The 24,588-nt window shown below is 45.7% G+C and overlaps 1 protein-coding gene across 2 annotated transcripts in view; it reads left to right on the plus strand.

Annotated features, from left to right (window-relative positions):
- LOC146081281 (pituitary tumor-transforming gene 1 protein-interacting protein-like) overlaps positions 1 to 24,588 on the plus strand; it is an 89,071-nt gene that overhangs the window by 56,813 nt on the left and 7,670 nt on the right. The window contains exon 7 of one of the 2 annotated variants that reach the window (XM_083189411.1): positions 14,017 to 14,085. The exons of the other annotated variant lie outside the window; for it this stretch is intronic. Coding sequence (XP_083045537.1) covers positions 14,017 to 14,039 — 23 coding nt within the window. The 3' untranslated portion in view covers positions 14,040 to 14,085. The remainder of the gene's footprint in view (positions 1 to 14,016; positions 14,086 to 24,588) is intronic. 2 annotated transcript variants of the gene reach the window in all.

The following is a 24,588-nucleotide window of genomic DNA, read 5'->3' on the forward strand; positions in this document are numbered from 1 at the left end:
ACATTCACATACATCAGAAGCTGGTTGGATTCTCTTTGAAAAGAAAGAAAAAAATGTACAGGCGCTTCTCTAGGCTCAATTCAAATCTAGCAGCAGTTTTTAAAAAAGGGGTGGTCGGCCCTGAGATAAAAACAAGAAAGAAGAGGTTGAAACTGCGCTTTTGAGGAAGTGAACCACAATATAACAATTTATTAAGAAATGATGAATAAATTAAAATACATTAAAACACCTTCAAATGAGTATTGCATAACAACACAGTGATACTTGGCGTGTAAATGGTGCAAGCCTTAAATAAAAGACCCCTTTGAATTGATTGGGGATAATTATGGGAAAGCACCCCACTGGTCCTTCCTGTGCGGATCCTGTTCCTATTTGGACTCCAAATGGACAAAAGTTTTTGGGGGGACAGTTGAATAACTCGCATATCCGGGATGATTGCCACTGTTCCTTGTTGTGGTGGAAGGTAGTCCCCGTGAGACTGATGCACTGTCCTTGTTTGTGATTATTGTAGAACCCCAATAGGTAGCAAAGTCCACTTTTTAGTCCTTGTTCATGTATCCTTGTGGAGAGTTGGAGCTTTGTTCCACAAACACAATAAGAAGGAGAGGCAGGTGTGCTGTAGGCTGACGCGTTTCACTGGGTATTCCCCAGCTTTTTCAAGGATTCTCATTGAAACTTCCAAACTTTTTATATCTCTTGAAGGCTCGATACATTACACTCTTAAGCCGGGTACACACTGAGACGATCTTAGCCTGACAGAATTGTAACAACATGTCCAGCATATGGATCAGTGTGTATGTCTGATATGCGGGTGGCCGCATTACTTGTTGTATACAACTCCCGCCAGACTGTCATTGGAGAATGTGGTTAGATGGGGCATAAGCCTCTTCCCCTTTTCCCTGACCCAATGGAACCGACAATCTGTGGTCAACGATAGTTGATGATTAACTAGGTCGACAAGCATTATGTCGACATGCAGGAAGGTCGACATGAGTGAAGGTTGACATGGGTTAGGTCGACAGGGTCATTAGTTCGACACAATTGTTAAGTCTATATGGGGAATGTCGACAGTCAAAAGGTCGGGATGGGGTTTTTCACTTTTTTACCCTAATGTCGACACAGTCGACACGGACACTGAAACGTAGCACTGCGTCCCCTCACAAGGCTCGCTACACTCGCCATGCTTCGGGCACGGTCCCTCCCTATGCTCGGCACACTATTTTATTCTCACACCACATCCTAGTGGATGGTAGGGCATGAAATACCATCTGTCGGCACATGTCGGCTCAAAAAAAAGTGAAAAACCCCATGCCGACCTAATAAACCTATCGACCTAACCCGTGTCAACAGCCAGTCATGTCGACTTAGTGGTGTCGACCTAATGCTTGTAGACCTAATGACCGTATCCCAAATTCTTCATGTTGAAAGTCCCTGAGTCCATGATTTTTAGCTCGGGATCAGGGAATCGAGATCTTTAAACCTGTTGAATATTCCCAATTTACCAACCCATCGTCAGCGGTTGGGACTGTGACAAATTGTTGTATGGGTGCCCTGCCACAGATAGGGGAGCTCAGCAAGTTGTTTGAGATATACTAAGAAGGGTGTGGTATGGGACTCCGACAGTCGGGATCCCGACAGTCATTATCCCGACTGCCCGGAGTCAGACAGCATGGCGAGTGCAAAAAAGCCCCTTGCGGGCTCGCTGTGCTCGCCACGCTGCGGGCACGGTGGCTCGCTACGCGAGCCACCTATTCTATTCTCCCTCTATGGGGGTCGTGGACCCCCACAAGGGAAAATAGCGGGTGGCCGTCGGTCACCCGGCTACCGGCGTTTTGACAGTCGGGATGCCGACGTCGGGTAAATGGCTGTCGGGATCCCGACTGTCGGGAACCCATCCGGCACCCACTGAGAATACATGTAAGTTTTGCATCACCTGTGTAGAGTGTTGGTAATTGGGTACACTAGCCTGAGGAAGGTGATTTGGGAACTTAATAAGCTGCCTGGAATATGACTGATTCATCTCTGAGAGCATGTAGTAATTTAGCAGAGCGCTGCTCACATGCCTGGAAGGGAAGTCGCTCTTTCCTATTATAAAGAAACCGTTGCTTATACGTGATTGTTCTGAAACTAACAAAATCCACATGTGGTAATATTTTACATGCATACCAGCTAAACAATAATTACAGGAGAACCTCTTGCATTATATGAAAACTTTCATTAATTTATTATTTCAACACAATATTTATTTATTTATTTATTTACAGTTTCTTATATAGCGCAGCAGATTCCGTTACAGTGTCTTATATAGCGCAGCAGATTCAGTTACAGTGTCTTATATAGTGCAGCAGATTCCGTTACAGTGTCTTATATAGCGCAGCAGATTCAGTTACAGTGTCTTATATAGCGCAGCAGATTCCGTTACAGTTTCTTATATAGCGCAGCAGATTCCGTTACAGTGTCTTATATAGTGCAGCAGATTCCGTTACAGTGTCTTATATAGCGCAGCAGATTCAGTTACAGTGTCTTATATAGCGCAGCAGATTCCGTTACAGTGTCTTATATAGCGCAGCAGATTCCGTTACAGTGTCTTATATAGCGCTGCAGATTCTGCTACAGTGTCTTATATAGCGCAGCAGATTCAGTTACAGTGTCTTATATAGCGCAGCAGATTCCGTTACAGTGTCTTATATAGTGCAGCAGATTCTGCTACAGTGTCTTATATAGCGCAGCAGATTTAGTTACAGTGTCTTATATAGCGCAGCAGATTCCGTTACAGTGTCTTATATAGCGCAGCAGATTCTGTTACAGTTTCTTATATAGCGCAGCAGATTCCGTTACAGTGTCTTATATAGAGCAGAAGATTCCGTTACAGTGTCTTATATAGTGCAGCAGATTCCGTTACAGTGTCTTATGTAGCGCAGCAGATTCCGTTACAGTGTCTTGTATAGCGCAGCAGATTGCGTTACAGTGTCTTATATAGCGCAGCAGATTCCGTTACAGTGTCTTATATAGAACAGCAGATTCCGCTACAGTGTCTTATATAGCGCAGCAGATTCAGTTACAGTGTCTTATATAGCGCAGCAGATTACGTTACAGTGTCTTATATAGCGCAGCAGATTGCGTTACAGTGTCTTATATAGCGCAGCAGATTCCGTTACAGTTTCTTATATAGCGCAGCAGATTACGTTACAGTGTCTTATATAGCGCAGCAGATTCCGTTACAGTGTCTTATATAGCGCAGCAGATTCCGTTACAGCGTCTTATATAGCGCAGCAGATTCAGTTACAGTGTCTTATATAGCGCAGCAGATTGCGTTACAGTATCTTATATAGTGCAGCAGATTCAGTTACAGTGTCTTATATAGCGCAGCAGATTGCGTTACAGTGTCTTATATAGCGCAGCAGATTCCGTTAGTGTCTTATATAGCACAGCAGATTCCGTTACAGTGTCTTATATAGCGCAGCAGATTCCGTTACAGTGTCTTATATAGCGCAGCAGATTGCGTTACAGTGTTTTATATAGCGCAGCAGATTCCGTTACAGTTTCTTATATAGCGCAGCAGATTCCGTTACAGTGTCTTATATAGCGCAGCAGATTCCGTTACAGTTTCTTATATAGTGCAGCAGATTCCGTTACAGTTTCTTATATAGCGCAGCAGATTCCGTTACAGTGTCTTATATAGCGCAGCAGATTCCGTTACACTGTCATATATATAGCGCAGCAGATTCCGTTACAGTTTCTTATATAGTGCAGCAGATTCCGTTACAGTTTCTTATATAGCGCAGCAGATTTTGTTAGTTTCTTATATAGCGCAGCAGATTCCGTAACAGTCTCTTATATAGCGCAGCAGATTCCGTTACAGATTCTTATATAGCGCAGCAGATTCAGTTACAGTTTCTTATATAGCGCAGCAGATTCCGTTACAGTTTCTTATATAGCGCAGCAGATTCCGTTACAGTGTTTTATATAGCGCAGCAGATTCCGTTACAGTGTCTTATATAGCGCAGCAGATTCCGTTGCGCTTTACAATTGTAAACCGTGATAAAACAACTAACAACAGACAGTATTAAAATAAACTCACTTCTGCCTGCTGTTTATCTTATGCCCCTTTCAGACCGCACTTATTACCCGGTATTTTGCCTTTTTTTACCGTTTTAAACCAGTTATATGTGCGGTCTGAAAGATCCAGAGTGAATTTACTATATTAAAATAACGTATTTTAAAAAGGTAAAAAAGCAGTGTCCTACCCGTTTCAGACCCGTTTTTTTTTTTTTGCAGTCTGAACGGATCTGAAACGGAACCCAGGCAGCAGTGAGCACTATTGGTCCCGCTCCGTGCATATTTAATGAGCGGGGACCCAGCGCAGTGCATATTCTCCAGCTGCTTTCACACCGCAAACCTGCTTGAGACCCGGTATTTATGTGCGGTGTGAGAGGGGTTTTAACTTGCTCTGACTCGTTTTAAGAAATGATTTAAATACCGGGTCTAAGCAGGTTTTGCGGTGCGAAAGCAGCATAATTGTGTCCATTTTGTACTGTATGCTTTAAACAGCTACATCATCAAATCTGGGTCAGATAGTTATGCATTCTACAACTAGAAGAATATTTATAGTCACTGTTTTTGGGGGTTTTACTGCATTTTCATATGCAGCAAAGCCCCACCACCTGATCCTCGTTGTGGGGGTTCTAGATGGCATAACCCCATAGAATCCTATGGGCTTCCTTTCATGTCCCCCACCGATCCGTGCTCAATTGATCGATTTGAAAATGGCCTGAAATTGCCCCATGTGTAGGCACCATATGGAGGTAATTGCAATAATCAGTGCAGTAGATTATGGGGTATGTTCAGTTTCTATAGAAATCAATGCATTTTTTTTCTTGCTGCCCCAGAGCAAGTCTGATTTTTCATAAAATTGTTTTGTAACTCCCATGGCACCCCCACCCCCCTGACTAATTAAGGAAGTTTCCAATTAGCTTAATTCATCTTTAATTATTCACCTTCTGAGGCTCTTTCTTCTTCACATAGCTATCGAGCTCAGGGATCTGATTATGGGAGAAATTTAGTAAGCTAAATTTGTTAAAAAAAAAATAGGTGTATTCGTATCCAGAAATACAACTATTTTTGCAAATTCGTATTTTCGGGATTTACTATCCCGAAAACACGGCAATTCATATTCATGGCACATTCGTATTTGTATTTACAAGTACAAATGTATACGCCATCGAAATAATACGAATAGGAACCACCATTCAAAAGAATGGTGATTCCTAATTTACTAAGCTAATTGCCGGCCAAGTACGCCTGGAAAATGCACTTAATTTTCCAGGCGTATTTGGTAGAAGCCTGCACGGATCAGTCAGATCTGTGCAGGCTTCAGTGTAAAAAAATAAATAAATAATTAAAAAAAACCTTGTGGGGGTCCCCCCCCCCCCCACATGGCTGTAATCAGCAAAAGGCTCAAAGAGCAGGTCCTGGTTGTAAAAAATCATGGAAACAATCATGTAGGGTTCCACTGATTATTTACAACCAGCACCAGGCCCCAGGGCCAGTCCTGGTTCCCAAAATACAGGGGTCAAAACGAGTAGGGGTCCCCCATATTTGTGAACCAGCCCCAGGCCCAACCAGCCAGCAGGGTAATGCCACAGCTGGGGGGAGACTAAAGATGCCCATACACTAGTAAGATTTATCTTCAGATCTGGCTGGTTGGAACAAAAACATGGTTATGGATGAGTGACAGTTTGTCAGTTTTCCAGCATTTCCAAGCAAATGGTCAACTGTAATCTGCTCTCATCCACAACCATGTTTTTGTTCCAACCAGCCAGATCTGAAGATAAATCTGGAACGCATACTGGGACTTGGAGAACCGCAAGTCCCAGCATGCGGCCTATTAATGGGCTTGCTGTGACTCTTAGTTCCACAGCAAAACCAATAGTTAAATAAAATCACACTGGCACACCAGAAAAATACATCTTTATTACACACAGAGCCCATTCATACTGATACTTACCCATCTTGAGCACGTTGGTAGCCCCCGTCCGTCCATCTGTCCTGAAGAAATCGATGGGGGTACCTGTGGAAGGAAATTATACTTACCAGGGTCCTCCGGCGTAGATCACGCCCTCTTGGTTCCAAGTAGCATCCAAGACTTGGCAAAAAAATAAAAAGCTAACACCCGATCCATGCCGAACTGTCAGGAGGAGACGCAGGATTTTTGTTTACATCCTGAGGCTCCTTCTCCCGAATGCCTCTATTGGCTGGCTTGCAGCCCAGCAGCTTCTGATTGGCCACTAGGCGGCCAATAGCGGCGTTCGGGAGGAGGAGCCGCACCTGGGGTGGGGGAGCACCACTTAACCTACCAGTATATTTTTAGACTGTTGGAGGAAGCCTTGCTTCAGTTGGAAGTTGCTTCAGAATCTGAAACGCTTGTTGTGTGAACATTATTACAATGCTTGCTTCCATCTTAGGGCCTAATTCTGATTCATTCGGAATGGGGCAAATTTGGCCCTGTTCCGATGTTTTGGGGTCTGCCCATGCGCAAGCGCGTATTTGCGTATGTGCCGACCCCAGCAATGAGCAGGAGGGCTGGGGGCAGATGGTGGCGGGAATGGCTCTTGCCCATGGGATCGCCCAGCCTTTATGGGCACCCCCTGTGCCCACCTGGGGTGGGCGGCTGACGGCACATGACGACAGCCACCTGCCTCGTCTTCATACAGGCGCACGCAAATAAAAAATCAGGGTACTCTTTACTTAGAAGGGCGCCCATCTCGGCCATCTCGGGCATTGAATGCACTAAAAAATCAGGTGCGATGCGACAGACGAGATGCCCGAGATTTCCCATAGGGAACAATGTTAAATGTCTCAATTGACCCGATTTTCCTGTTCAATGCCTCAATTGACCCAATTTTTCCATAGGAAACAATGTTAAATGGGCCACAGAGGCCAAATAGGCACCCTGAAGTGAATAATGGCCACCCGAATTGTTAACGCCACCCCACGATCAACGTCAACCCGAAGCGTGGCGAGCGCAGCGAGCCCGCGAGGGGCGGCCGTACGCGTCCTACGACCTTTTCATACCCCCACTATCCACGTCGGCGTGGAGTTGAGAATAGAAAGTGTGGCGAGCCCGAAGCGTGGCGAGCGCACGCGGATACCTTCACAGGTATCCGCGTCCCCTCGCGGGCTTCACAGCTGTCCGCGTACCCTCGCGGGGCTCGCTGCGCTCGCCACGCTTCGGGCTCGGTGGCTCGCTGCGCTCGCCACACTTTCTATTCTCAACTCCACGCCGACGTGGATAGTGGGGGTATGAAAAGGTCGTAGGACGCGTACCGCCACCCCTCGCGGGCTCGCTGCGCTCGCCACGCATCGGGTTGACGTTGATCGTGGGGTGGCGTTAACAATTCGGGTGGCCATTATACACTTCAGGGTGCCTATTTGGCCTCTGTGGCCCATTTAACATTGTTTCCTATGGAAAAATCGGGTCAATTGAGGCATTGAATAGGAAAATTGGGTCAATTGAGACATTTAACATTGTTCCCTATGGGAAATCTCGGGCATCTCGTCGGTTGATCGCACCCGATTTTTTAGTGCATTCAATGCCCGAGATTTTTTACTAACGATGCCCACGATCAAAATCGTGGGCGCCCTTCTAAGTAAAGAGTACCAAAATCGGTACTTATGAGTTATCTGGGCGCCCGATTTTTTGATTGTATGCCTTAAGTTAAGGCATACAATCAGATGCGATGCGATGCGATATCGCATCGCATCGCATGTGACCATCGGATGCGATGACCCGATTTTTCCATAGGAATCAATGTTAAAATGGACAGAGTCCATTTTAACATGGAATTCAATGGGAAAAAGGGGTCCTCTTCATACCCCTACTATCCAAGTGGGCATGGAGTTGGATATAAACCTGTGGCGAGCGTAGCGAGCCACCGAGCCCGAAGCGTGGCGAGCGAAGCGTGGCGAGCGAAGCGAGCCCCGCGAGGGGAGGGTATTCTATGTCCCCTCGCGGGGCTCGCTACGCTCGCCACGCTTCGGGCTCGGTGGCTCGCTACGCTCGCCACAGGTTTATATCCAACTCCATGCCCACTTGGATAGTAGGGGTATGAAAAGGACCCCTTTTTCCCATTGAATTCCATGTTAAAATGGACTCTGTCCATTTTAACATTGATTCCTATGGAAAAATCGGGTCATCGCATCGCATCCGATGGTCGCATGCGATGCGATGCGATGTGCCCGATCCGACCCGATTTAGAAATCGGGCGCCCGGATAACTCATAAGTACCCCAAAATCAGTTTTCACCGACTTTTATTTGCGAAGGCAGGAGAAATCATGTGATGGTCGGCGGCCATTGAATAATTTCTCCTGCAGCGGAGGCATGTGAGTGGGTGTGTTCTCGTACACATCCCCTTGCATGGTACCAATGGGAATCGGCAGCAGCGGGAGGGCGGATGGCTCTCGGTGAGCTGCGATGTTCGCAGCTTACTGAGCCCAACGGAATCGGCCAGGCATCTTGGTCCTACAAAGAAATAGATTTTTGGGTTCAGCAAGTTGGACTGGCCTAATGTAAATATCAGTGGCCTCATATCAGTCTTCATATTCTTGGTATGTATATTTGGTTGACACCCCCACCCCATCACTTTCTAAAAGTAGGCCTGATACTTGGGGAGCTCAAAGTTTAATAACCTTCAATTACAAGTCTAGCAAAGGTCTGCTCTGCAAATCACTGCTGAAATACAGACCAGACCTGTGCTACAGGCACCACAGCAGAAAGCAACACCTCAAGCGGGAAAGAGGAACTGTATGGGTATTGTGAGAAGCAGGGTGCAATAATGAATGCTACTGTACAGGGCAGTACAGATGGTGTAATAGTTAGCATTACTGCCTCACAGCACTGAGGTCATGGGATCGATTCCCACCATGGCTCTAACTGTATGGAGTTTGTATATTCTCCCCGTGCTTGCGTGGGTTTCCTCTGGGTACTCCGTTTTCCTCCCACAATCCAAAAATATACTGGCAGGTTAATTGACCCTAGAATGTCTGTGTGCGCGTGTACATGTGGTAGAGAATACAGATTGTAAGCTCCACTGGGGCAGGGACTGATGTGAATGTTCAAATATTCTCTGTACAGCGCTGCGGAATATGTATGCGCTATATAAGAAACTTAATAAATAAATAATTTCTGTAGGGCTAACACCGTGAAACTTCATTCTAGCTTTGGGCTGACATGACTATGAACAGAGTATATGTGACAATACAGTTGGAGCACGAAATGTATGGTTAAATAGCTTGAACAATTATTTATATTATATAACCCATTATCTTAGCGTTATTACTACTGCGTCGGTGGGTTGGTATAGCGGGATCAGCAATACCCCACAGCTCGGAGGTATTCAACTGTACTCTTTATCCAAAACAATTGTGCTCAATATGTGTATTATTCTAAGGCAACAATGACAAGGCTAACAATGCAGCCGGCAGTTCCTCACATTTAAATTACTTTCATTTTACTTCTCAGTTAACTTCTATGATATTTAAACCGTTTGGTTTGTTGCCGTAATTACATCTATCACATTTCTAGTGTAAAAAGCTCCTATAGAACTACAGAATGATTTAAAAAAAAAAATACTCCTTCTAATAGAATACTACTGAATTAAAAGCTCCCGGCTGCTTTCGTTACAGTAGCAAATGCATTTAAGATACACTTAAGATCTTTATCAGAGAGAATGTGAACACTGTGTCCTTATGACAGATTTGCTCTACAGATAAGGAGATGGAAAATAGTGGCAGGTGACAGTTAGCTGGTCACACATGGAGAGAGCTGGCCTTTGGCCTAAAACAACAGGCCACTGTTGGTGTCAGTATGATATGTCAGCAGTCCTAATCTAAAAAATGATCATATCCACAAGAGAACGGATATGATTATGGTTTTGACGTTGGCCATGTCAATATTCATCATGTTGATATGTTAGAATGTCGGCTCATTGGGTCTGATTGATGTTTGTACATCAAGTACCGCAAAACCAGCCAATCATCGATACACTGCGCATGCGTACGGCCATTATACGCATGCAGGAGGCCATTTTGCAATCCTGCTACTTTTCCTATTCACACGCCGTTCGCAAGGTTTTTGACAGGAAGTCGGGTTTTGCTGGTGGTACCCGGCCATTTAGCGGGAGTGCTAAGATAACCACAGGTGTGCCTAGGATAACGCTGGGAGTGTCCGGGGAAAAAGCTAGGGGTGCCGGAGTGGTTTAGCGGAGGGAGTGTGACATCCGATCCAGCCCGGATATGCCTTTTTCCGTGGCGCCGCCAAGTACGACACCTGTGATGACTGGTGCCCAGTGTTAAAATCATTCAATGGTAAATGTTACGATGGGTTTTGGACATATTCACTCGGCTGCAAATAGATTTGCAGCCGTACACCTCTATTGGCACAGCGAGCATATTAATTTGCAAGAGCGGCTTTCCCCCTGCTCAGCGCGGTCAGCAGGGAGGCTTTGCATAGTGTAGCGCTATGCAAAGCCGTCCTTGAAGCCACTCATCTGCTGGTATTACCAGAAGATGGGCGGCTTTCCCGGCGATGATGCGGGAGCGCGCATCACCGCTCATTGCCGGTGCATACACACTGGGTGGCTTTGAGCTGAAAGCTGCTCCAACTGGGTGTTTTCAGTGGCTTTCAGCTCAAAATCACCCAGTGTGTATGGGCCTTAAGAATGTTTTTAAAAATAGAAGTGTTAATAGTTTATTTTGATGAATTAACATAATACAAAGTAAGTAAATAGATACAAAAATATATGATGCATATTTCTGGGGGGGGTTATGTATTTTGCTAATTGATCAACATAAACTACTAACACTTTTATTTTTAAACCATTCTTACAGTACTTAGCCATTTTTTCTACACCTGCAGAAAACATTTGCACAGAATTATGGGAATATCAGGGCTCATTGCAAGTTATGTTCTTGTGGGGTTGTGTTAATATTCTACCAACACTAATAAATAGGGTTGAGTATCACGGCTACTGAAAGAAAAGGTGATTAAGGACACCTGATCAGTGCTAGGTCATTTGGTCTTGTTTTAATCCCACTCAAGAAGCCTGAGGGGGTCTTTTATAGTTTTATTAGTCTGTATCTTGATGGTGGTATCCTGTGAGCAGGAAAAGCAATTACTTAGACAGGAGATGGGCACACAAAGCATTCTTATCTAGATCAGCATATAGATGACTTGGTGCTGGTTGCATTGTACATGAAAGTCCTCTTTGGGCACTGGACAAAGCAGGGATATTGAAAAAACAGTCTGACAAAACGGTGTGCAAAGACCAAAACTGTATATTATCTATCTGGATGTAAAATTTATATTTTTAAAATAGCTGGCATGTTCGGAAATCATGGGAAAATATTTAACACTTGTTTGGGGACCTCTCAGTCTTATTGTTTGGAAGAAATTTGGTATCTAATCAAAAATAATAGAAATGAATATGAACATATTTCATGAGAGTAATGCACAGGAGAAATTATGTACAGTTGGAATTTACGGCAGTCCTGGCATGGAACCTGGGAGATTAACTGTCCAATCAGTAATCAGGGATTTGTTCATGACATCACTATCATGTTCTGCTGCAGCATAGACAGTCCATAGAGCAGTGTTTTTCAACCACTGCGCCCTGGCTCACTAGTGTGCCTTGAGCTGTTCTCAAGTGTGCCCCCAGATCTAAAAATGCCAAAACCAGTTTACAGCCAGCACCAGTTCAACTGTTACTTACTGGTCTCTTCTCCTCATGTAAAGGGCCAATGTATTTTATTTTTGTTACCTGTGGGGACCAGTGTGATTTTTTTATATGGGAGCCAATAGGTTTGTTTTTTTTCCTGTCGGGGCCAATGTGTTTTGCCCTGTGGGGATCTCATGGTGTGCCTTGGCAATTTTAAAATCTTGTTTAGTGTGCCGCAAGGTAAAAAGGTTGAAAATCGCTGCTATAGAGGGCCTGCCCCTGTGGTCAGTAGTGGTTTGGCTCATGGTCTGTTTAAAAGACCGGGAGGCTTTAGCTTCTGTATTTCGCCTGCCCTGCTGAAATTCTGGTGGTTATTCTGCCGTGAAACTATCCTTTACATCTACCTAGTATACACCTGGCCCTGAGTTGGTTTCCTTTATATTTCTTAGTACCTGCCTTTTAGTTGTCTGTATCTCGATAATCCTCCTCCATGTATTTGCTTCCTGCGGTTAGCACATTTTACTCCTCTTCAGCTCACTCCTGTGTCCACCTAGTCCAACACTACCTGCTTGTTCCAGCACTAAGTCCTTGCAGTATCCTAGTACCGGGTCAGCTTACTTTGCTCGGGAACGGCGCCTGTTAAAGGTGAAGCCCAATTAGTCTGCGTCATTACTAGACAGACGTAACAACACAAACTGTCACCAGAATTAGCTTGCAGTCCATACATTTTTTCCTCAGTGCCAAATACAGTTCTGTATAATCTGGTCTCTTAAATGCGCCGCCTGGTTGTGAATACTATTTCCGTTGAAGTTAATCTTTACGGAGTGTGATAATCTGTTACCAAACGAGTTTAATGTCTCCTGGACTCTTCTGCCGCTTCCAATGTGTAATCTTCGTCTTTGTTGTGTTTCGCAACCTTTCGAAGTTTCTTGTAGATTGTTGTTTTTCTCATATTTTTTTTCCAATTTGGTTCATTTAATTTGTCTGCCACCTGATGACAAACAGAGAAGCGCAGTGACATAACCGCTCCATCTAATGATTAATTTTCCTTATGCAGATGGGAAGGCTGAGAGACACAACCTTGTTCTTCTGGGGCTTTTTCCCTATGTGTCCAACTTAATTCACTCTTAATAAGGATGAATGGCAGAATGAGAAGAGATTTATTAAATCGGGCTGTGAAGATTAAAGTACAAAATGTCAGCTCAGGCTTGTCTAGTGGGGATACGCTAATGTGTATTATTTTTTTCCGTTCACCCCCAACCAGCTTTTCCTGTATAATTTAAATGGTAATTACATTTTAAACGGCATGGAGAAGTAAAGTGACACAGTAAGATAGGCAGAGGTTTCGGTTTACGGTTGTACGAGCTTTATGTAAATCTAGATGGTACACAATATTTATTTATAGGGTAACTGTAGTTTGACTTTCCTTAACTATGCTTAGACTGGAAATCTGTGTAGCACTACAATGTTCTACAGTATCTGTACATCATAAACTACACAAGGGAAGCTGCGCGGGGGGGGGGGACTTCAAGGAAAATAGGGTTTGACTTGAAGTCAGACCTGTGTATGGGGGCCATACCAGTTAAGGCCCCCATCCACTACTGCTACTTTTCTGTGGGGAGAAGTCACAGCCGACCCCCCCCCCCCTTGAGCCCATTCCTCACTGCGGGATCCGATGGATCCTTGGTGCAGCAGTGACTATTTCCTGCTCCAATGTGATGCGCACAGTAGCGCACATCGGATCTAAATCGGAGGTTAAACACATGCGGTTCAGGCCCTTTTCATCCGATTCCTCGGCCTGACCCTCAGCCCAAATTGCACCCATGAATGGAGCCTTAAGGCAACGAACTGCGGTAATTTAGGATTAGCTCGATAATCCAGCAGTTATTGCGGATTATGCTTCGGATGCTTCAGCATAATCAACAATAATGGTGGATCCACAATAACATATGGATATGGGAGTTATTATTATTATTATTATTATAATTAATAACATTAACACTTTTTGCATTCATTATTTTCTGAAGCTTCTGCAAAAACTATTTTTTTATATGTCCGTTTTTTTAACATTTTAATTGTGAGAATTTCAACACAATCATTATTTATGACAGCCCTTTTTTAACAGCCATTACTACCTCTGTAATTTTTTTTCTCATACTTTCTTTGTACTTTTAACATCAATACTTTGATTCATACTTCTCTTTCACCTGTTACCGTATATATATTTTTTCAAATAAAGTGCTGTTCTCCCGGGAACCAGAATATTGGAGCAAAATGTGTATATCTCATCATTCTCTGCAGAAAGAAAATTCTGCAGAAATTAATCCTGGGTAACCGAGAGATGTGCCCGTACGGTGTCTATAAAACAAGGTGCGTGCCCCCGGCGGTTCATTTTGATTCAGCGTCTGGCGAAGCAGCCTCAGATGTTTAGAATGTAATCTCCAGATTACAGGAGTCTCTGACCGTACTCCAGAACAAGCAAAGGTTTATTCCTACAAAGGCGGAGACGTGTAAAAAGAAATTGTGTTTGTTCGGCTGGTCTACGAACGATACCTTCTTCTATCTAGGTTTTCATTTGTCTTCGTGAAGTCGATTGGTAAATTGTACCATGACCCGTGTGATATAGTAGCGATTGCTCCATATAAAAATATGATCAATGGCTTCAATGACTCGCGCCGTTGCAGGAACAAGGGAGCAAAGCAATTTTAAAACGTCAGGTGCGGGGTCTCGGGCTGCTGGTGATACACGAGCGATCCTCAAACAAGAAGCTTGGTCTGTACAAATAGCTGTAAAGGTCGTTCTGTGTGTTCTCCTAAGGCCTGGCGGCAGAACAAACAGCGATGAAATGGTCTCCAATGCACCCGTTAAAGTGTGCCCACATTTCATCATTACACTAAGGACCGCAGAGGGAGAGTGTGCTGGTTTATTCCTTTGTATACAGAGATTTATGGGCGCCCTTCGTGCTAAATCCAGGGGACCAGGGAGTTAGGGTGGAACTTAAGCCTAGTAAAATCTGTTCTAGCTATGGTAGAGACCGTACTATCCCGAGCTTATGTCAGTGCAGCTGTGTTTGCTCGGAATAATCATTCGCATGTGGTTCATTAAGGGCCAAACACGGACAGATGCAACAGCTCTCTGCAAACCGCGCAGGTTCTGCAGAGTGCAGTCGCAGACCGCGCAAATGTTACACCAGAATACACACTCGCGGATGGACAGTGCAGTCAGAATGATCAGTCGGTGGTGTGGATAGATTGAGCCGTCTGTTCTGTAGTTGGATAGATATTCCTGTGAGATGGATGTTCCGGCAACCATGGGATCGCGGTGTAGCGATCCATCTCTTGGGCGTGTCCGTGGGTCTGTTGCCAGAATTCAGGTCTCATATTTCAGATGCATCTTTTGGATCCAGCAGGAGGCAGGTGTAAGTCCCTATACTAAGGATGCCGGCAGGGGGAGGAAACTCTGTGGCCCGGCACAGCCATCTGCACGATACTGCTGTACATGGGCAGAAACATACACTAGTGTAAGGTAGGCAGTAGGTGCCATGGCAGCAATTGTAGGGCTGCTCATCAGCCATCAACGGTTACAAACCATTGATGGTCAATCACCAATGTTAGAATGGCTTTCTGTTAATGTGAGGAACTAGTGGTTCTCCATCATTACAGAGACCACAATGGTTTGGTAGCTTGAGGGCTATTATTTTATTTGGTGCCGGGACACAGAGCCTTGAACCACTCTCTGGTGCACCTGTCCACAGCCTCTGATTGGCTGGAGCCCGGTGTGTAATAGAGCCGGAATGACCGCCTATGGGTGAATCCATCTATGGTTCCATTGTGGATGCTTTGTATTCCATTGAAGGTAACCACAAATAGTACCATCCCTATGTATGGTATGAGGCACCATGGGGGTTATTCTAGTCCGTTCGCACGGACCAGAACCTTCACACAGGGACCAATGGTGGGCGTATGTGCATGAGCATGTGCCGGGTGCATGCACCCAAGGCTGCGGGCGTGGGGCGATGGCAGATAGTCGCACCCATGGGAATGCACAGCGTTTCGTGGGCGTTCCCATGATAACCCGTGATGTCAGTGCCAGGGGCGGGCAGCTGACTTCACCGGATGTCAGCTGCCCACCCACTTCCTCCTGCGAGTGCACGCAAATCTAAATGACCTGCGAGTCACTTAGATATGCGTTCACGTTCCACATCATTCGATGGTCAGCGACCATCGAATGATGTGGATGTTCACCAACAGGCTGACAATGGATGTTTATGTAAAACATCCCTTCGCAGCCAGTGCGTGCGAACACACGCTGCAAATGGTTGGTGGCCTGGCCGCCATTCTCAAGGCGTGGTTTGGTGGACTCGCAAGGCTGCAAATTTGCAGCCTTGCAAATCAACCAGAATAACCCCCTATATGCGTTGTATTTATATTATCGCTGCTGGATTAAAATATTGCATTTATTTTTGCATAATTGATTTCACAGGTAAGCGCTCGGCTTAGTGGGGACAAATATGTTGACCCTTCTGTAGCTAATTTCGGAGGTCCAAATGCAAAACGATATTGTGTTGTTTGTTGGACAGGATGTTATGTAGTAACATTGACAACATTATATATAAGGGCATTACTAGTACCGCTGGTGTCTGCACAGCTCCCAAAGCCCAAAAAAAAATTATTTGCCAGCTGTTAGTGAGCCGCCACAGTCATCACTCTCTGGCATGCTTTGTGCATTTTGACTCATTTTAATTGGGATTTTGCATTTCTGAACTGCAAATGCTCATGTATTAAAAACATTAAAATGCACAGCTTTGACATCTAAAAAGAAATGCAGCTCAAATGAACCCTGACTGTCAACATGACCTATTTAAGACATAAAAGATGCGCTAATGAGGATTATTTTAAGCGGGAGGATCATCAAAAAGTGACGAGAAGTAGACCTTGCAAATGTTCCGTAAAGCATCTACACTCAGGCGTAACGCAGAATGCAGGCGGCCATGTCATATGTGCATTTGACAAAATAATGCCTTTGTCAGCGCTAGGGTATTGTGTGTTCCAGGCTGTGATCTAGGTGGGCCAATGGGGGACACTGGAATCTGGAACCTCGAGGCTTTGATAAAATAAGAGGTCATACAGTAGGTAGAGCTGGGGGCATATTAGAGAGCAGCTGGAACAGAGAGTTGACTATTACAAGAAACAGGGACGCAGAGTCTAACCCGCCGGTGGTCTTTGCCAGGGAGTCCCGCAAGGGACTTTGGGCTTCGCTGCACTTGACGGGCAGGTCATGGGCCCCTGTCCTGGTTCCCTGAACTCAACTGTCTGTGTCCGATGGTATTGACACACTGGGTGGTCTTGAGTGCATTGGTGAGTGATGATGCACTATTGGTTTGGGAACCGATGGTGAGAGATAGCTTGGGAGTCTGAAGTGGAAACAGTCGGTCTGAGAACCGAGGGGAATACTGAGGCCTGGGAGCCAGAGAAGATATATTTGCTTGGGGGGAGATGACTCGCATACAGGCCCTTATTCTGATCGGTGCGGCCGGATGCGAATATGCGGCCAGCACTGTGCATCCTAAACCCCGCCTTCCATACGGATCGCCATCTCAGTCCGTACGCGGTAAGAAGCTGTCCGAACGGACCGCACGTGTATTTCTCATGAATACACCTCCTCCATCTCAGGGAACCTCCCCCATCATTCGATGGTCGCAGACCATCGAATGCAGGACCTATTGGCCAGGCAGCTCCCGCAACCTCAGACCACACGGGCATTTCTCCGTGCAAAAGCAGGGATCTGGGCGGGCAGCTGACATCCGGCAATGTCATATGTCCGCCCCCTACACGTGCGTCACAGCCGCATTACCATACATACGCACATGAAACGCGGGGAACGCCCATGAAACGCGGGGTGTAAACATATGGTAATGAGCCCAAACAGCCCTTCACACCCCTCTCCACCCCCTGTTCGTAGTGTACACATTTCATGCGGAATGTGGCCGTGCGTTCCGCTCGCACATGCGCAGAGACGCCTCGGCACATGCGCAGACACAAAACATCGGCGGCACGAACGCACGCGGATATTACCGCACCAACCAGAATAAGGGCCACAGTCGGGATTCTGACAGTCGTTTCACAGACATAGGAATCCCCATTGTCAGGTGCCCAACAGTCGGAATCCTGCCTTACATGGCTATTTTCCCTCGTGGGGGTCCACAACCCCAATATAGGGAGAATATAATAGGTGGCTCACCACCGAGCCCACAGTGTGACACCCGCAAGAGGCTTGAATGCGCTCGCCCCCTGTCACGCTCCTGACAGTCAGGATTCCGATGTTGGAGAAACATCTATCGGAATACCGACTGTCGGAGGGTTATACCATACCTGACCCAGGTTTAACCGTTCTTATAACCTGGGTCGAATTGCCGGGTTGGTTGATTCATGTTATAAGCTTTGGTGTTTTCACACCGCACCTCGACCCAGGTCAACACGTCACCAACCTGGCAATAACCCGGGTGCAGTGTGAAAGGGGTAAAAGAAGCTAGCCCAGGTTTTCTGCAAAATGCATTAAAGCTGGCAGTACATTTGACCATGAGCAGGTGACTGGTAACATACCATGACCCCAGTTTCAGTCTTCATAGAAGGGTTCTTAAGGCCAGTTCCTCTTTCTACTGAAAATGTTGTAATGTATCCCCATCACCCTGAGCCCATAACTACCCATTAGCTGATCATCAGAGTTTCCTTCCTTGGGAGCCCGTCCTCTACTCCAAGACTCAAACTTTCACTTAGACAAAGATGCCTCTTACCCTTTACTATAACACCCTTAATTTGAGGTTACAGAATTATAGATATTGATACAGGAGCATTGAACATCAGCAGCCAGAAGAGGTGCAATAACATGGCAGGATATATGGCTGCCATAGAACGGGAATCACAGCCTATCTGTGCATCTTGTGCACAGTTGTTGGTGCCCACCGGGAGAGCTACCACCTCTTATAGAACACAGTCACCCTAATCATTCATGTCCAACTATACTTTGGGGGATGTTGTCTTGATGAATAATGTCAGAAATAAATGGATTTCAAACATCAGCTGTGCTTTATTTCGCAGCTGCTGTGCGACAATATGCAAATGCCCTAGGTGGCAGTTAATGTAAGTAGAAGCCTCTGTGATCTGCTGCTGGGCCCAAAGAGGCAGCGTCAGATCACTTTTCTTATAGATTACTAGTCTGAGTAACCCTCAGGTTACTCAGGATTATGGTGGGTCCATGTATCAGGTGCCAGTGAAGATGTGGCCACCGGCCTTCACAAAACCAGAAAACGGGGGCAACACACCAATGTTTTCTGAAGCGCTGGCTGTACCTGCCACCAAATGGGGTTATGGAGCATATGCAGAGATCTCAAATCATTGGAGATGTACATATACACCATGGTTTCAGAATCAGGCCCAATACTAATTAGCATAATTAGCACAATATTAGCATATATTATTAACACAGTATTTGATGTATGACATCATATTTCCTGTACATAAACCAATGAGTGTAGGAATATTGGAGGCCACCTTCTAGTTTCATTTGCAGTGTGAAGGTGCTTGTCCAGAGGAGCTATAGATGGACATTAGTAAAGTTGGGGCGAACGGAGCCACCGAGCCCGAAGTGTGGCAAGCGAAGCATGATGCTTAGCAGCACCATTGTCCCCTCGTGGGCTCGCTTCACTCGCCACGCTTTGGGCTCGCTTCACTCGCCACTCGCCACGCTTCGGGCTCGCTTCACTCGCCACGCTTCGGGCTCGCTCAATACTTACTTTTCAGATGGCCGCAGATTGCCTAATTTGGGGCGTGTCCGCTGATGTCAGCCGTCCGTCCCACGCAGCCATCGACACGCCTACGGTGATAAAGTATCAGCCACTTTGACACTTCACCGAGCTTGATAAATCTGCCCCAGTTGTTGTGCATGTATTATACCCTTGCGGTTACAGCGAACGAGAAGCCTAATCATAAACAATTGGGTATTTATTTTCTATTTATCGTCATATCTTCATATCGTTGCTCTCTAACCAGTAATAGACATGTGCGGTCTCCTTTCAGAGTCTCTCTTGTTTAGAGGATGATTCTGCTTCTAATTTATACGCTGTCTTGACTGTCAAACTCGTTTATTTCTGTTGGTTTAATGGAAACTGCATATCGTCGTCCAATCCAATTTCCCTGTAATCAAATTAATTTTGTATGACAAGTGAACCCCGCGCTCTGCTGTGTGCGGAAGCAAATACTTGCGGGTCACGTTGGTGAGCAGACCTCCTCCTGCTGGGCGATGTAAGGACAGAGAGAGAGAGGAAGCCATAGATTCATCACACGCTAAATGTTCCCTAGAGCAGCTGCTCCGGCAGAGATTTATGGGCGCGTTGTGGAGAGCTCAGTCACAAGTCACAATGTGAACGGGAAGCCATTTGTACACATCTGTCGGTGAAATATTGTGTTGCTGGTAGGGTTGATGTTTGCCGAAACATACGCAAGGTTACCGCCAGCAATGGCCCTGCCCATGACACTATTGCCAGGGAAGATGTACATGTGTCGTTACATTGTTCTGTAATAAGGCCGTCATGTCTATTCTGGTACAGTATATATTCTGTTATCACAATCTCAGGTGGTGATCGCAAAGTTCTACTTGTTCTTCACTTCATACTATAAGGATGGCCATCAACCATTAATGATGTAACATCGATGATTTTCCTCTGAAGTTATTTATCCTGTAAGCAGCCATCCCTACTGCATACAAGCTGCTTGTTTCAGGATAGTAATGGGGGGGGGGGGGTGTATTTTTAGGTCACTTAGCAGATGCCCCCTTCCCCCCCCCCCCATCAATCAATCCACTGCACTTTATTTTTATCCTTGATTCATGTCCTTTACATTTGTCCTATCTGTGAAACCCTAACCCAAACCCAGAAATGAATCCTATTATCGTAACCCAGTCTTTTACACTGACCTCGCGGGGTTCGCTGCGCTCGCCACGCTTCTGGCTTGGTGGCTCGCTGCGCTCGCCACACTATCTAAAATCCGACATGGATAGTGGGGTATGAAAAGGTCGGAGGACGCGTACCGGCGCCCCTCGCGGGCTCACTGCACTCGCCACGCTTCGGGTTGGTGTTGATAGTGGGGGTGCATTTAACATTGTAAGCACCCATTAGGGTGCTTATACAATTCAAAATCGTATTGCATCGCATGCGGCTATATGGCATGCAATGCGATACGATGCATAAGATGCCATAAGATGTAAATCGTGTGCGCCATGCTAGGAAACAAGTACCCATTTTTTTTAAATCATGGCACCCTAGAGCAGTGGTTCAAACATGGTCCAAAGTGCCCCACAAAGTTCACATGTTCCAGGTCACCTGAAAGGTGCCCTCAATACTGACTGACACATTTTAATTAAAATCACAGGTGGCTCTAATTATTTTACTTGAATCCCGGCGATTAAATTGATTTATCCGGCATGCTGGATATTAATCACTGGGGCGATAGCGATGCACATGGCCGTGCATCTTTATCGCTGTGCCCCTACATACAGAGCGATGGAGGGACTTTTCTAAGCGATCTGGTGAGAGCACTTAGAAAATGCCCGGGGATCGCTACTTGTGTAGGTCCCAATAGTTGTTACAAGTATCAACAATGACTGAATTGGCAACATTGTGGCAGCCATTAGGTTGCTAAGAATATTTTGTATTAGTTGTAATTGCCTTGGTTGTTAGTGTAGTAAAAGACAATAGATGCAGTAACAATTAGCAGTGCTGTGGCTGTGCTGTTACAACAGCTTACCCACAATTCTCCCTGGCCGAGGCAATGCAGGAGGACTGCTGGAGCTCCAGGCTGCCCAGGTGAACTTAGCACCCCCACCTGGGAGGAGGTGATGTCGTCTGTAATGGGGGGCAGTGGACCTCAGCCTAGAGAGGGCCCAACTATCGCCCCCAGACTCACTGACTCTTTCCCCCCCCCCCCGTCACTGACTGACGCTCTCTCCCTCCAGCCGCAGCTACAGCCAGGGCCCCTGACACGCTGGCCCAGCCCCACAGCAGCAGGCCAGCCTCTGGATCCATCCATGCTGGGCATGGCATGCTGAAGGGGAGATGGCCTTTTTGAGCCCTTTCACTGCTGCCCTGAAAGTAGCGAAGTCAAGATGGCGTCGCTGATGGCTGCCTAATATCTGTGCCACCCAGCCAAAACATGTACCCCTTGTCTGCCTTCCATATCTGTACTGTTTTTTACTTGCTACCTATCTGGCTGTTGCAATCACCAAGTGGTGCCGCTGAATGGCTGCCTGGGTGCTGCGCAGCTCAGTAATTATATGTTCCCCATGTCCGTGTCCCTCATCAGGATACGTCTAGTGAATATCTATACGTGTGATGTATATCTGTACTGTCACTGTTACTTGTTCCCACACCGACTGTTGCACAGCAATCAAATTGCTAGTATACCAGTATACCTGGCCAATAAAGCGGATTCTGATTCTGAATGTGTCCCAATATATAGCTTAGTCCCTCCATAGCCATGAGATACTGGTTAAACCCACTGGTTATGCGGTTTTCTCTCTTTTCAGCATGTTCCCGTTCTCCAGGCTGTGTAGATGTTATTCAAATAGCCGTATTTGGAGACAGGCAGTACCTAGTCAGGAAACAGATACCTCAGGGATATACAGTAGTAATAGCTGTTGGTATATCATACTAAAACGCGTTTCTCCGCCTCTCTTAATATTTAGCGGCTTCTTCAGACAGTGTTGACGGAGAAACCTGCTGAATATTAAGAGAGGCGGAGAAACACGTTTTGATTACAATCTACCAGCTGGTATTAATATATCCCTAAACCACACTAGGCTAACTACTCCTCACCTTATGAGGTGAAGTACCACCACTGACAACTAGAGGCCACTCAAATGATCAAGTTACTCCTTTCTGTGCAAAAAGATGTCATATCAGAAAGTGAAAGCTATTTTTGCAGGGACACTGATCTTTTTCAAACTTGCTGGATATGAATATGGAGGATTGCTGGATATGAATATGGAGGATTTTGGAGGTAGGGGCAGATAGAGACTGGGGGTGGGGTGGAGAGTGTGTGAGCTAAAAACTGCCACAGCTCAAAGTGAATGCAAAAATGATCACAGCTCAAAGTACATTTCAGAAGGCGCAATTTTGACGGACGTTGAACTAGTAATCAAAATGATTTTGTAAAAGAGTCTTACACAATCCAAACCTTGCTGTTGCGGAATACTGGAGTACATCGATGATACATAACGAAAAATGATTGAAGACTGGTTACTTTGTCTAGTAACATATTGGAATGGTTAAAAAAATGATCTCTCTAAGATAACCCAGGGGCACTGTCAGGGTATTTTCGGTAACGTATATTTTAACGTAACTCTTGGTTTATCCGTCTGGAGATTTTTTTTCTCGTCGTCTCTGAAATGATTTGATCTTGTTCAGCTTTCAACAAAATGGAATCATGTTCCCTAAATACATTTGTAGGGGTCAGTCTGTAACACTTGATTCACTTAGGGGTCCAATGGGAATAACAGTTTGCTTCTTAAAAAAAAAACAACAGGGGAATGAGATCATTCCCTTTTTGTGTATTGAAAATAGTGTGGTTCTCTAGCATCTTGCACTTAACTAGGATTTTTATATCTGTAAGTCAACAGCGGACTTTTCTAGTGGTTACATTTATTGTGTTCTAGTTAAAACTTTAATGGGCCTGACCGCTTTTGATAAGCATTGCGTAATATTATCACATATTGTACACATGTGCGGGCTGCGTTCGAGTGGACCGTTCCCTACACATTATAGACCGTGGTTCTGTGTGCTGAACCCATATTCATGACAATGCAGATTATCCATGCATTAGGATCCTGAGGCACCGCTGAGGCACGAGGTAGTGCAGGATCCTTGTACAATTTTAATCTCATGTAGATGTTTTATGCCTCAGTCATGTACTCACTGGGGATATTTACCATAGCATTAGTAATAATTGGGTGCATGCATGTAATAATAATAATTTTAATTTATATACCGCTCCATATAGGACTCAAGGAATTTAACAGATAGAATGATCATAATAGAGTACAGAAACAATGTCATACTAAAAAGCTTCTATTTTTTTCATGCATGACCAGGGCCGGCGCCACCACTAGGCAAATCTAGGCATTTGCCTAGGGCGCCGGCCACTGGAGGGCGGCATTTCGCCTCCCCCCCCTCCTGTGCCGCGGGGGTACCTGTCCTGCGGCTGTGTATATAAAGCTTGCGGCAGCGGGGGGTCCCTGCAGTCAAGAAATAACGAGCGCTATCCGCCTGGCTAGGCGGAAGCGCTTCTGTTGTGGAAACACTGGCCGCACGCTGATTGGCTGAGATTCAGCCAATCAGCGTGCGTCCAGTGTTTTTCACAACAGAAGCGCTTCTGCGTAGCCAGGCGGATAGCGCTCGTTATTTCTTGACTGTAGGGACCCCCGTTGCCGCCGCAAGCTTTATATACACAGCCGCAGGACAGGTACACCCCCCCCCCCCCCCCCCCCGGCACCGGGGCGCCCCCACCCCGACTCGCCTGGGGCGCTCTGGTGCCTTGCACCGGCCCTGTGTATGACATTGCAATTGTCAAGTACAGTAGTCTGTTGAATACAAATCAGAATTCAAGGCAAATACATTGTTGCAGATATGCAAGGTATTTTTACAGAAATTAAGTGAATTTAATCTGTGTTACATTCAAAACAAACCTATAACAAAACAGTGTAAAGCCCTGTACATACGTGGGGACCCGGCTATTTTGCTTAGTAATACCCCTTTTACACCACCTCAAAACCCCGGGTCTTCGGCGGGTCAGAGGCAGTGTAAATGTGTTACGCCATGTCCCT

Source organism: Crinia signifera, chromosome 5, assembly GCF_055691185.1.
Source record: "Crinia signifera chromosome 5, ASM5569118v1, whole genome shotgun sequence".
Classification (NCBI taxonomy): domain Eukaryota; kingdom Metazoa; phylum Chordata; class Amphibia; order Anura; family Myobatrachidae; genus Crinia; species Crinia signifera.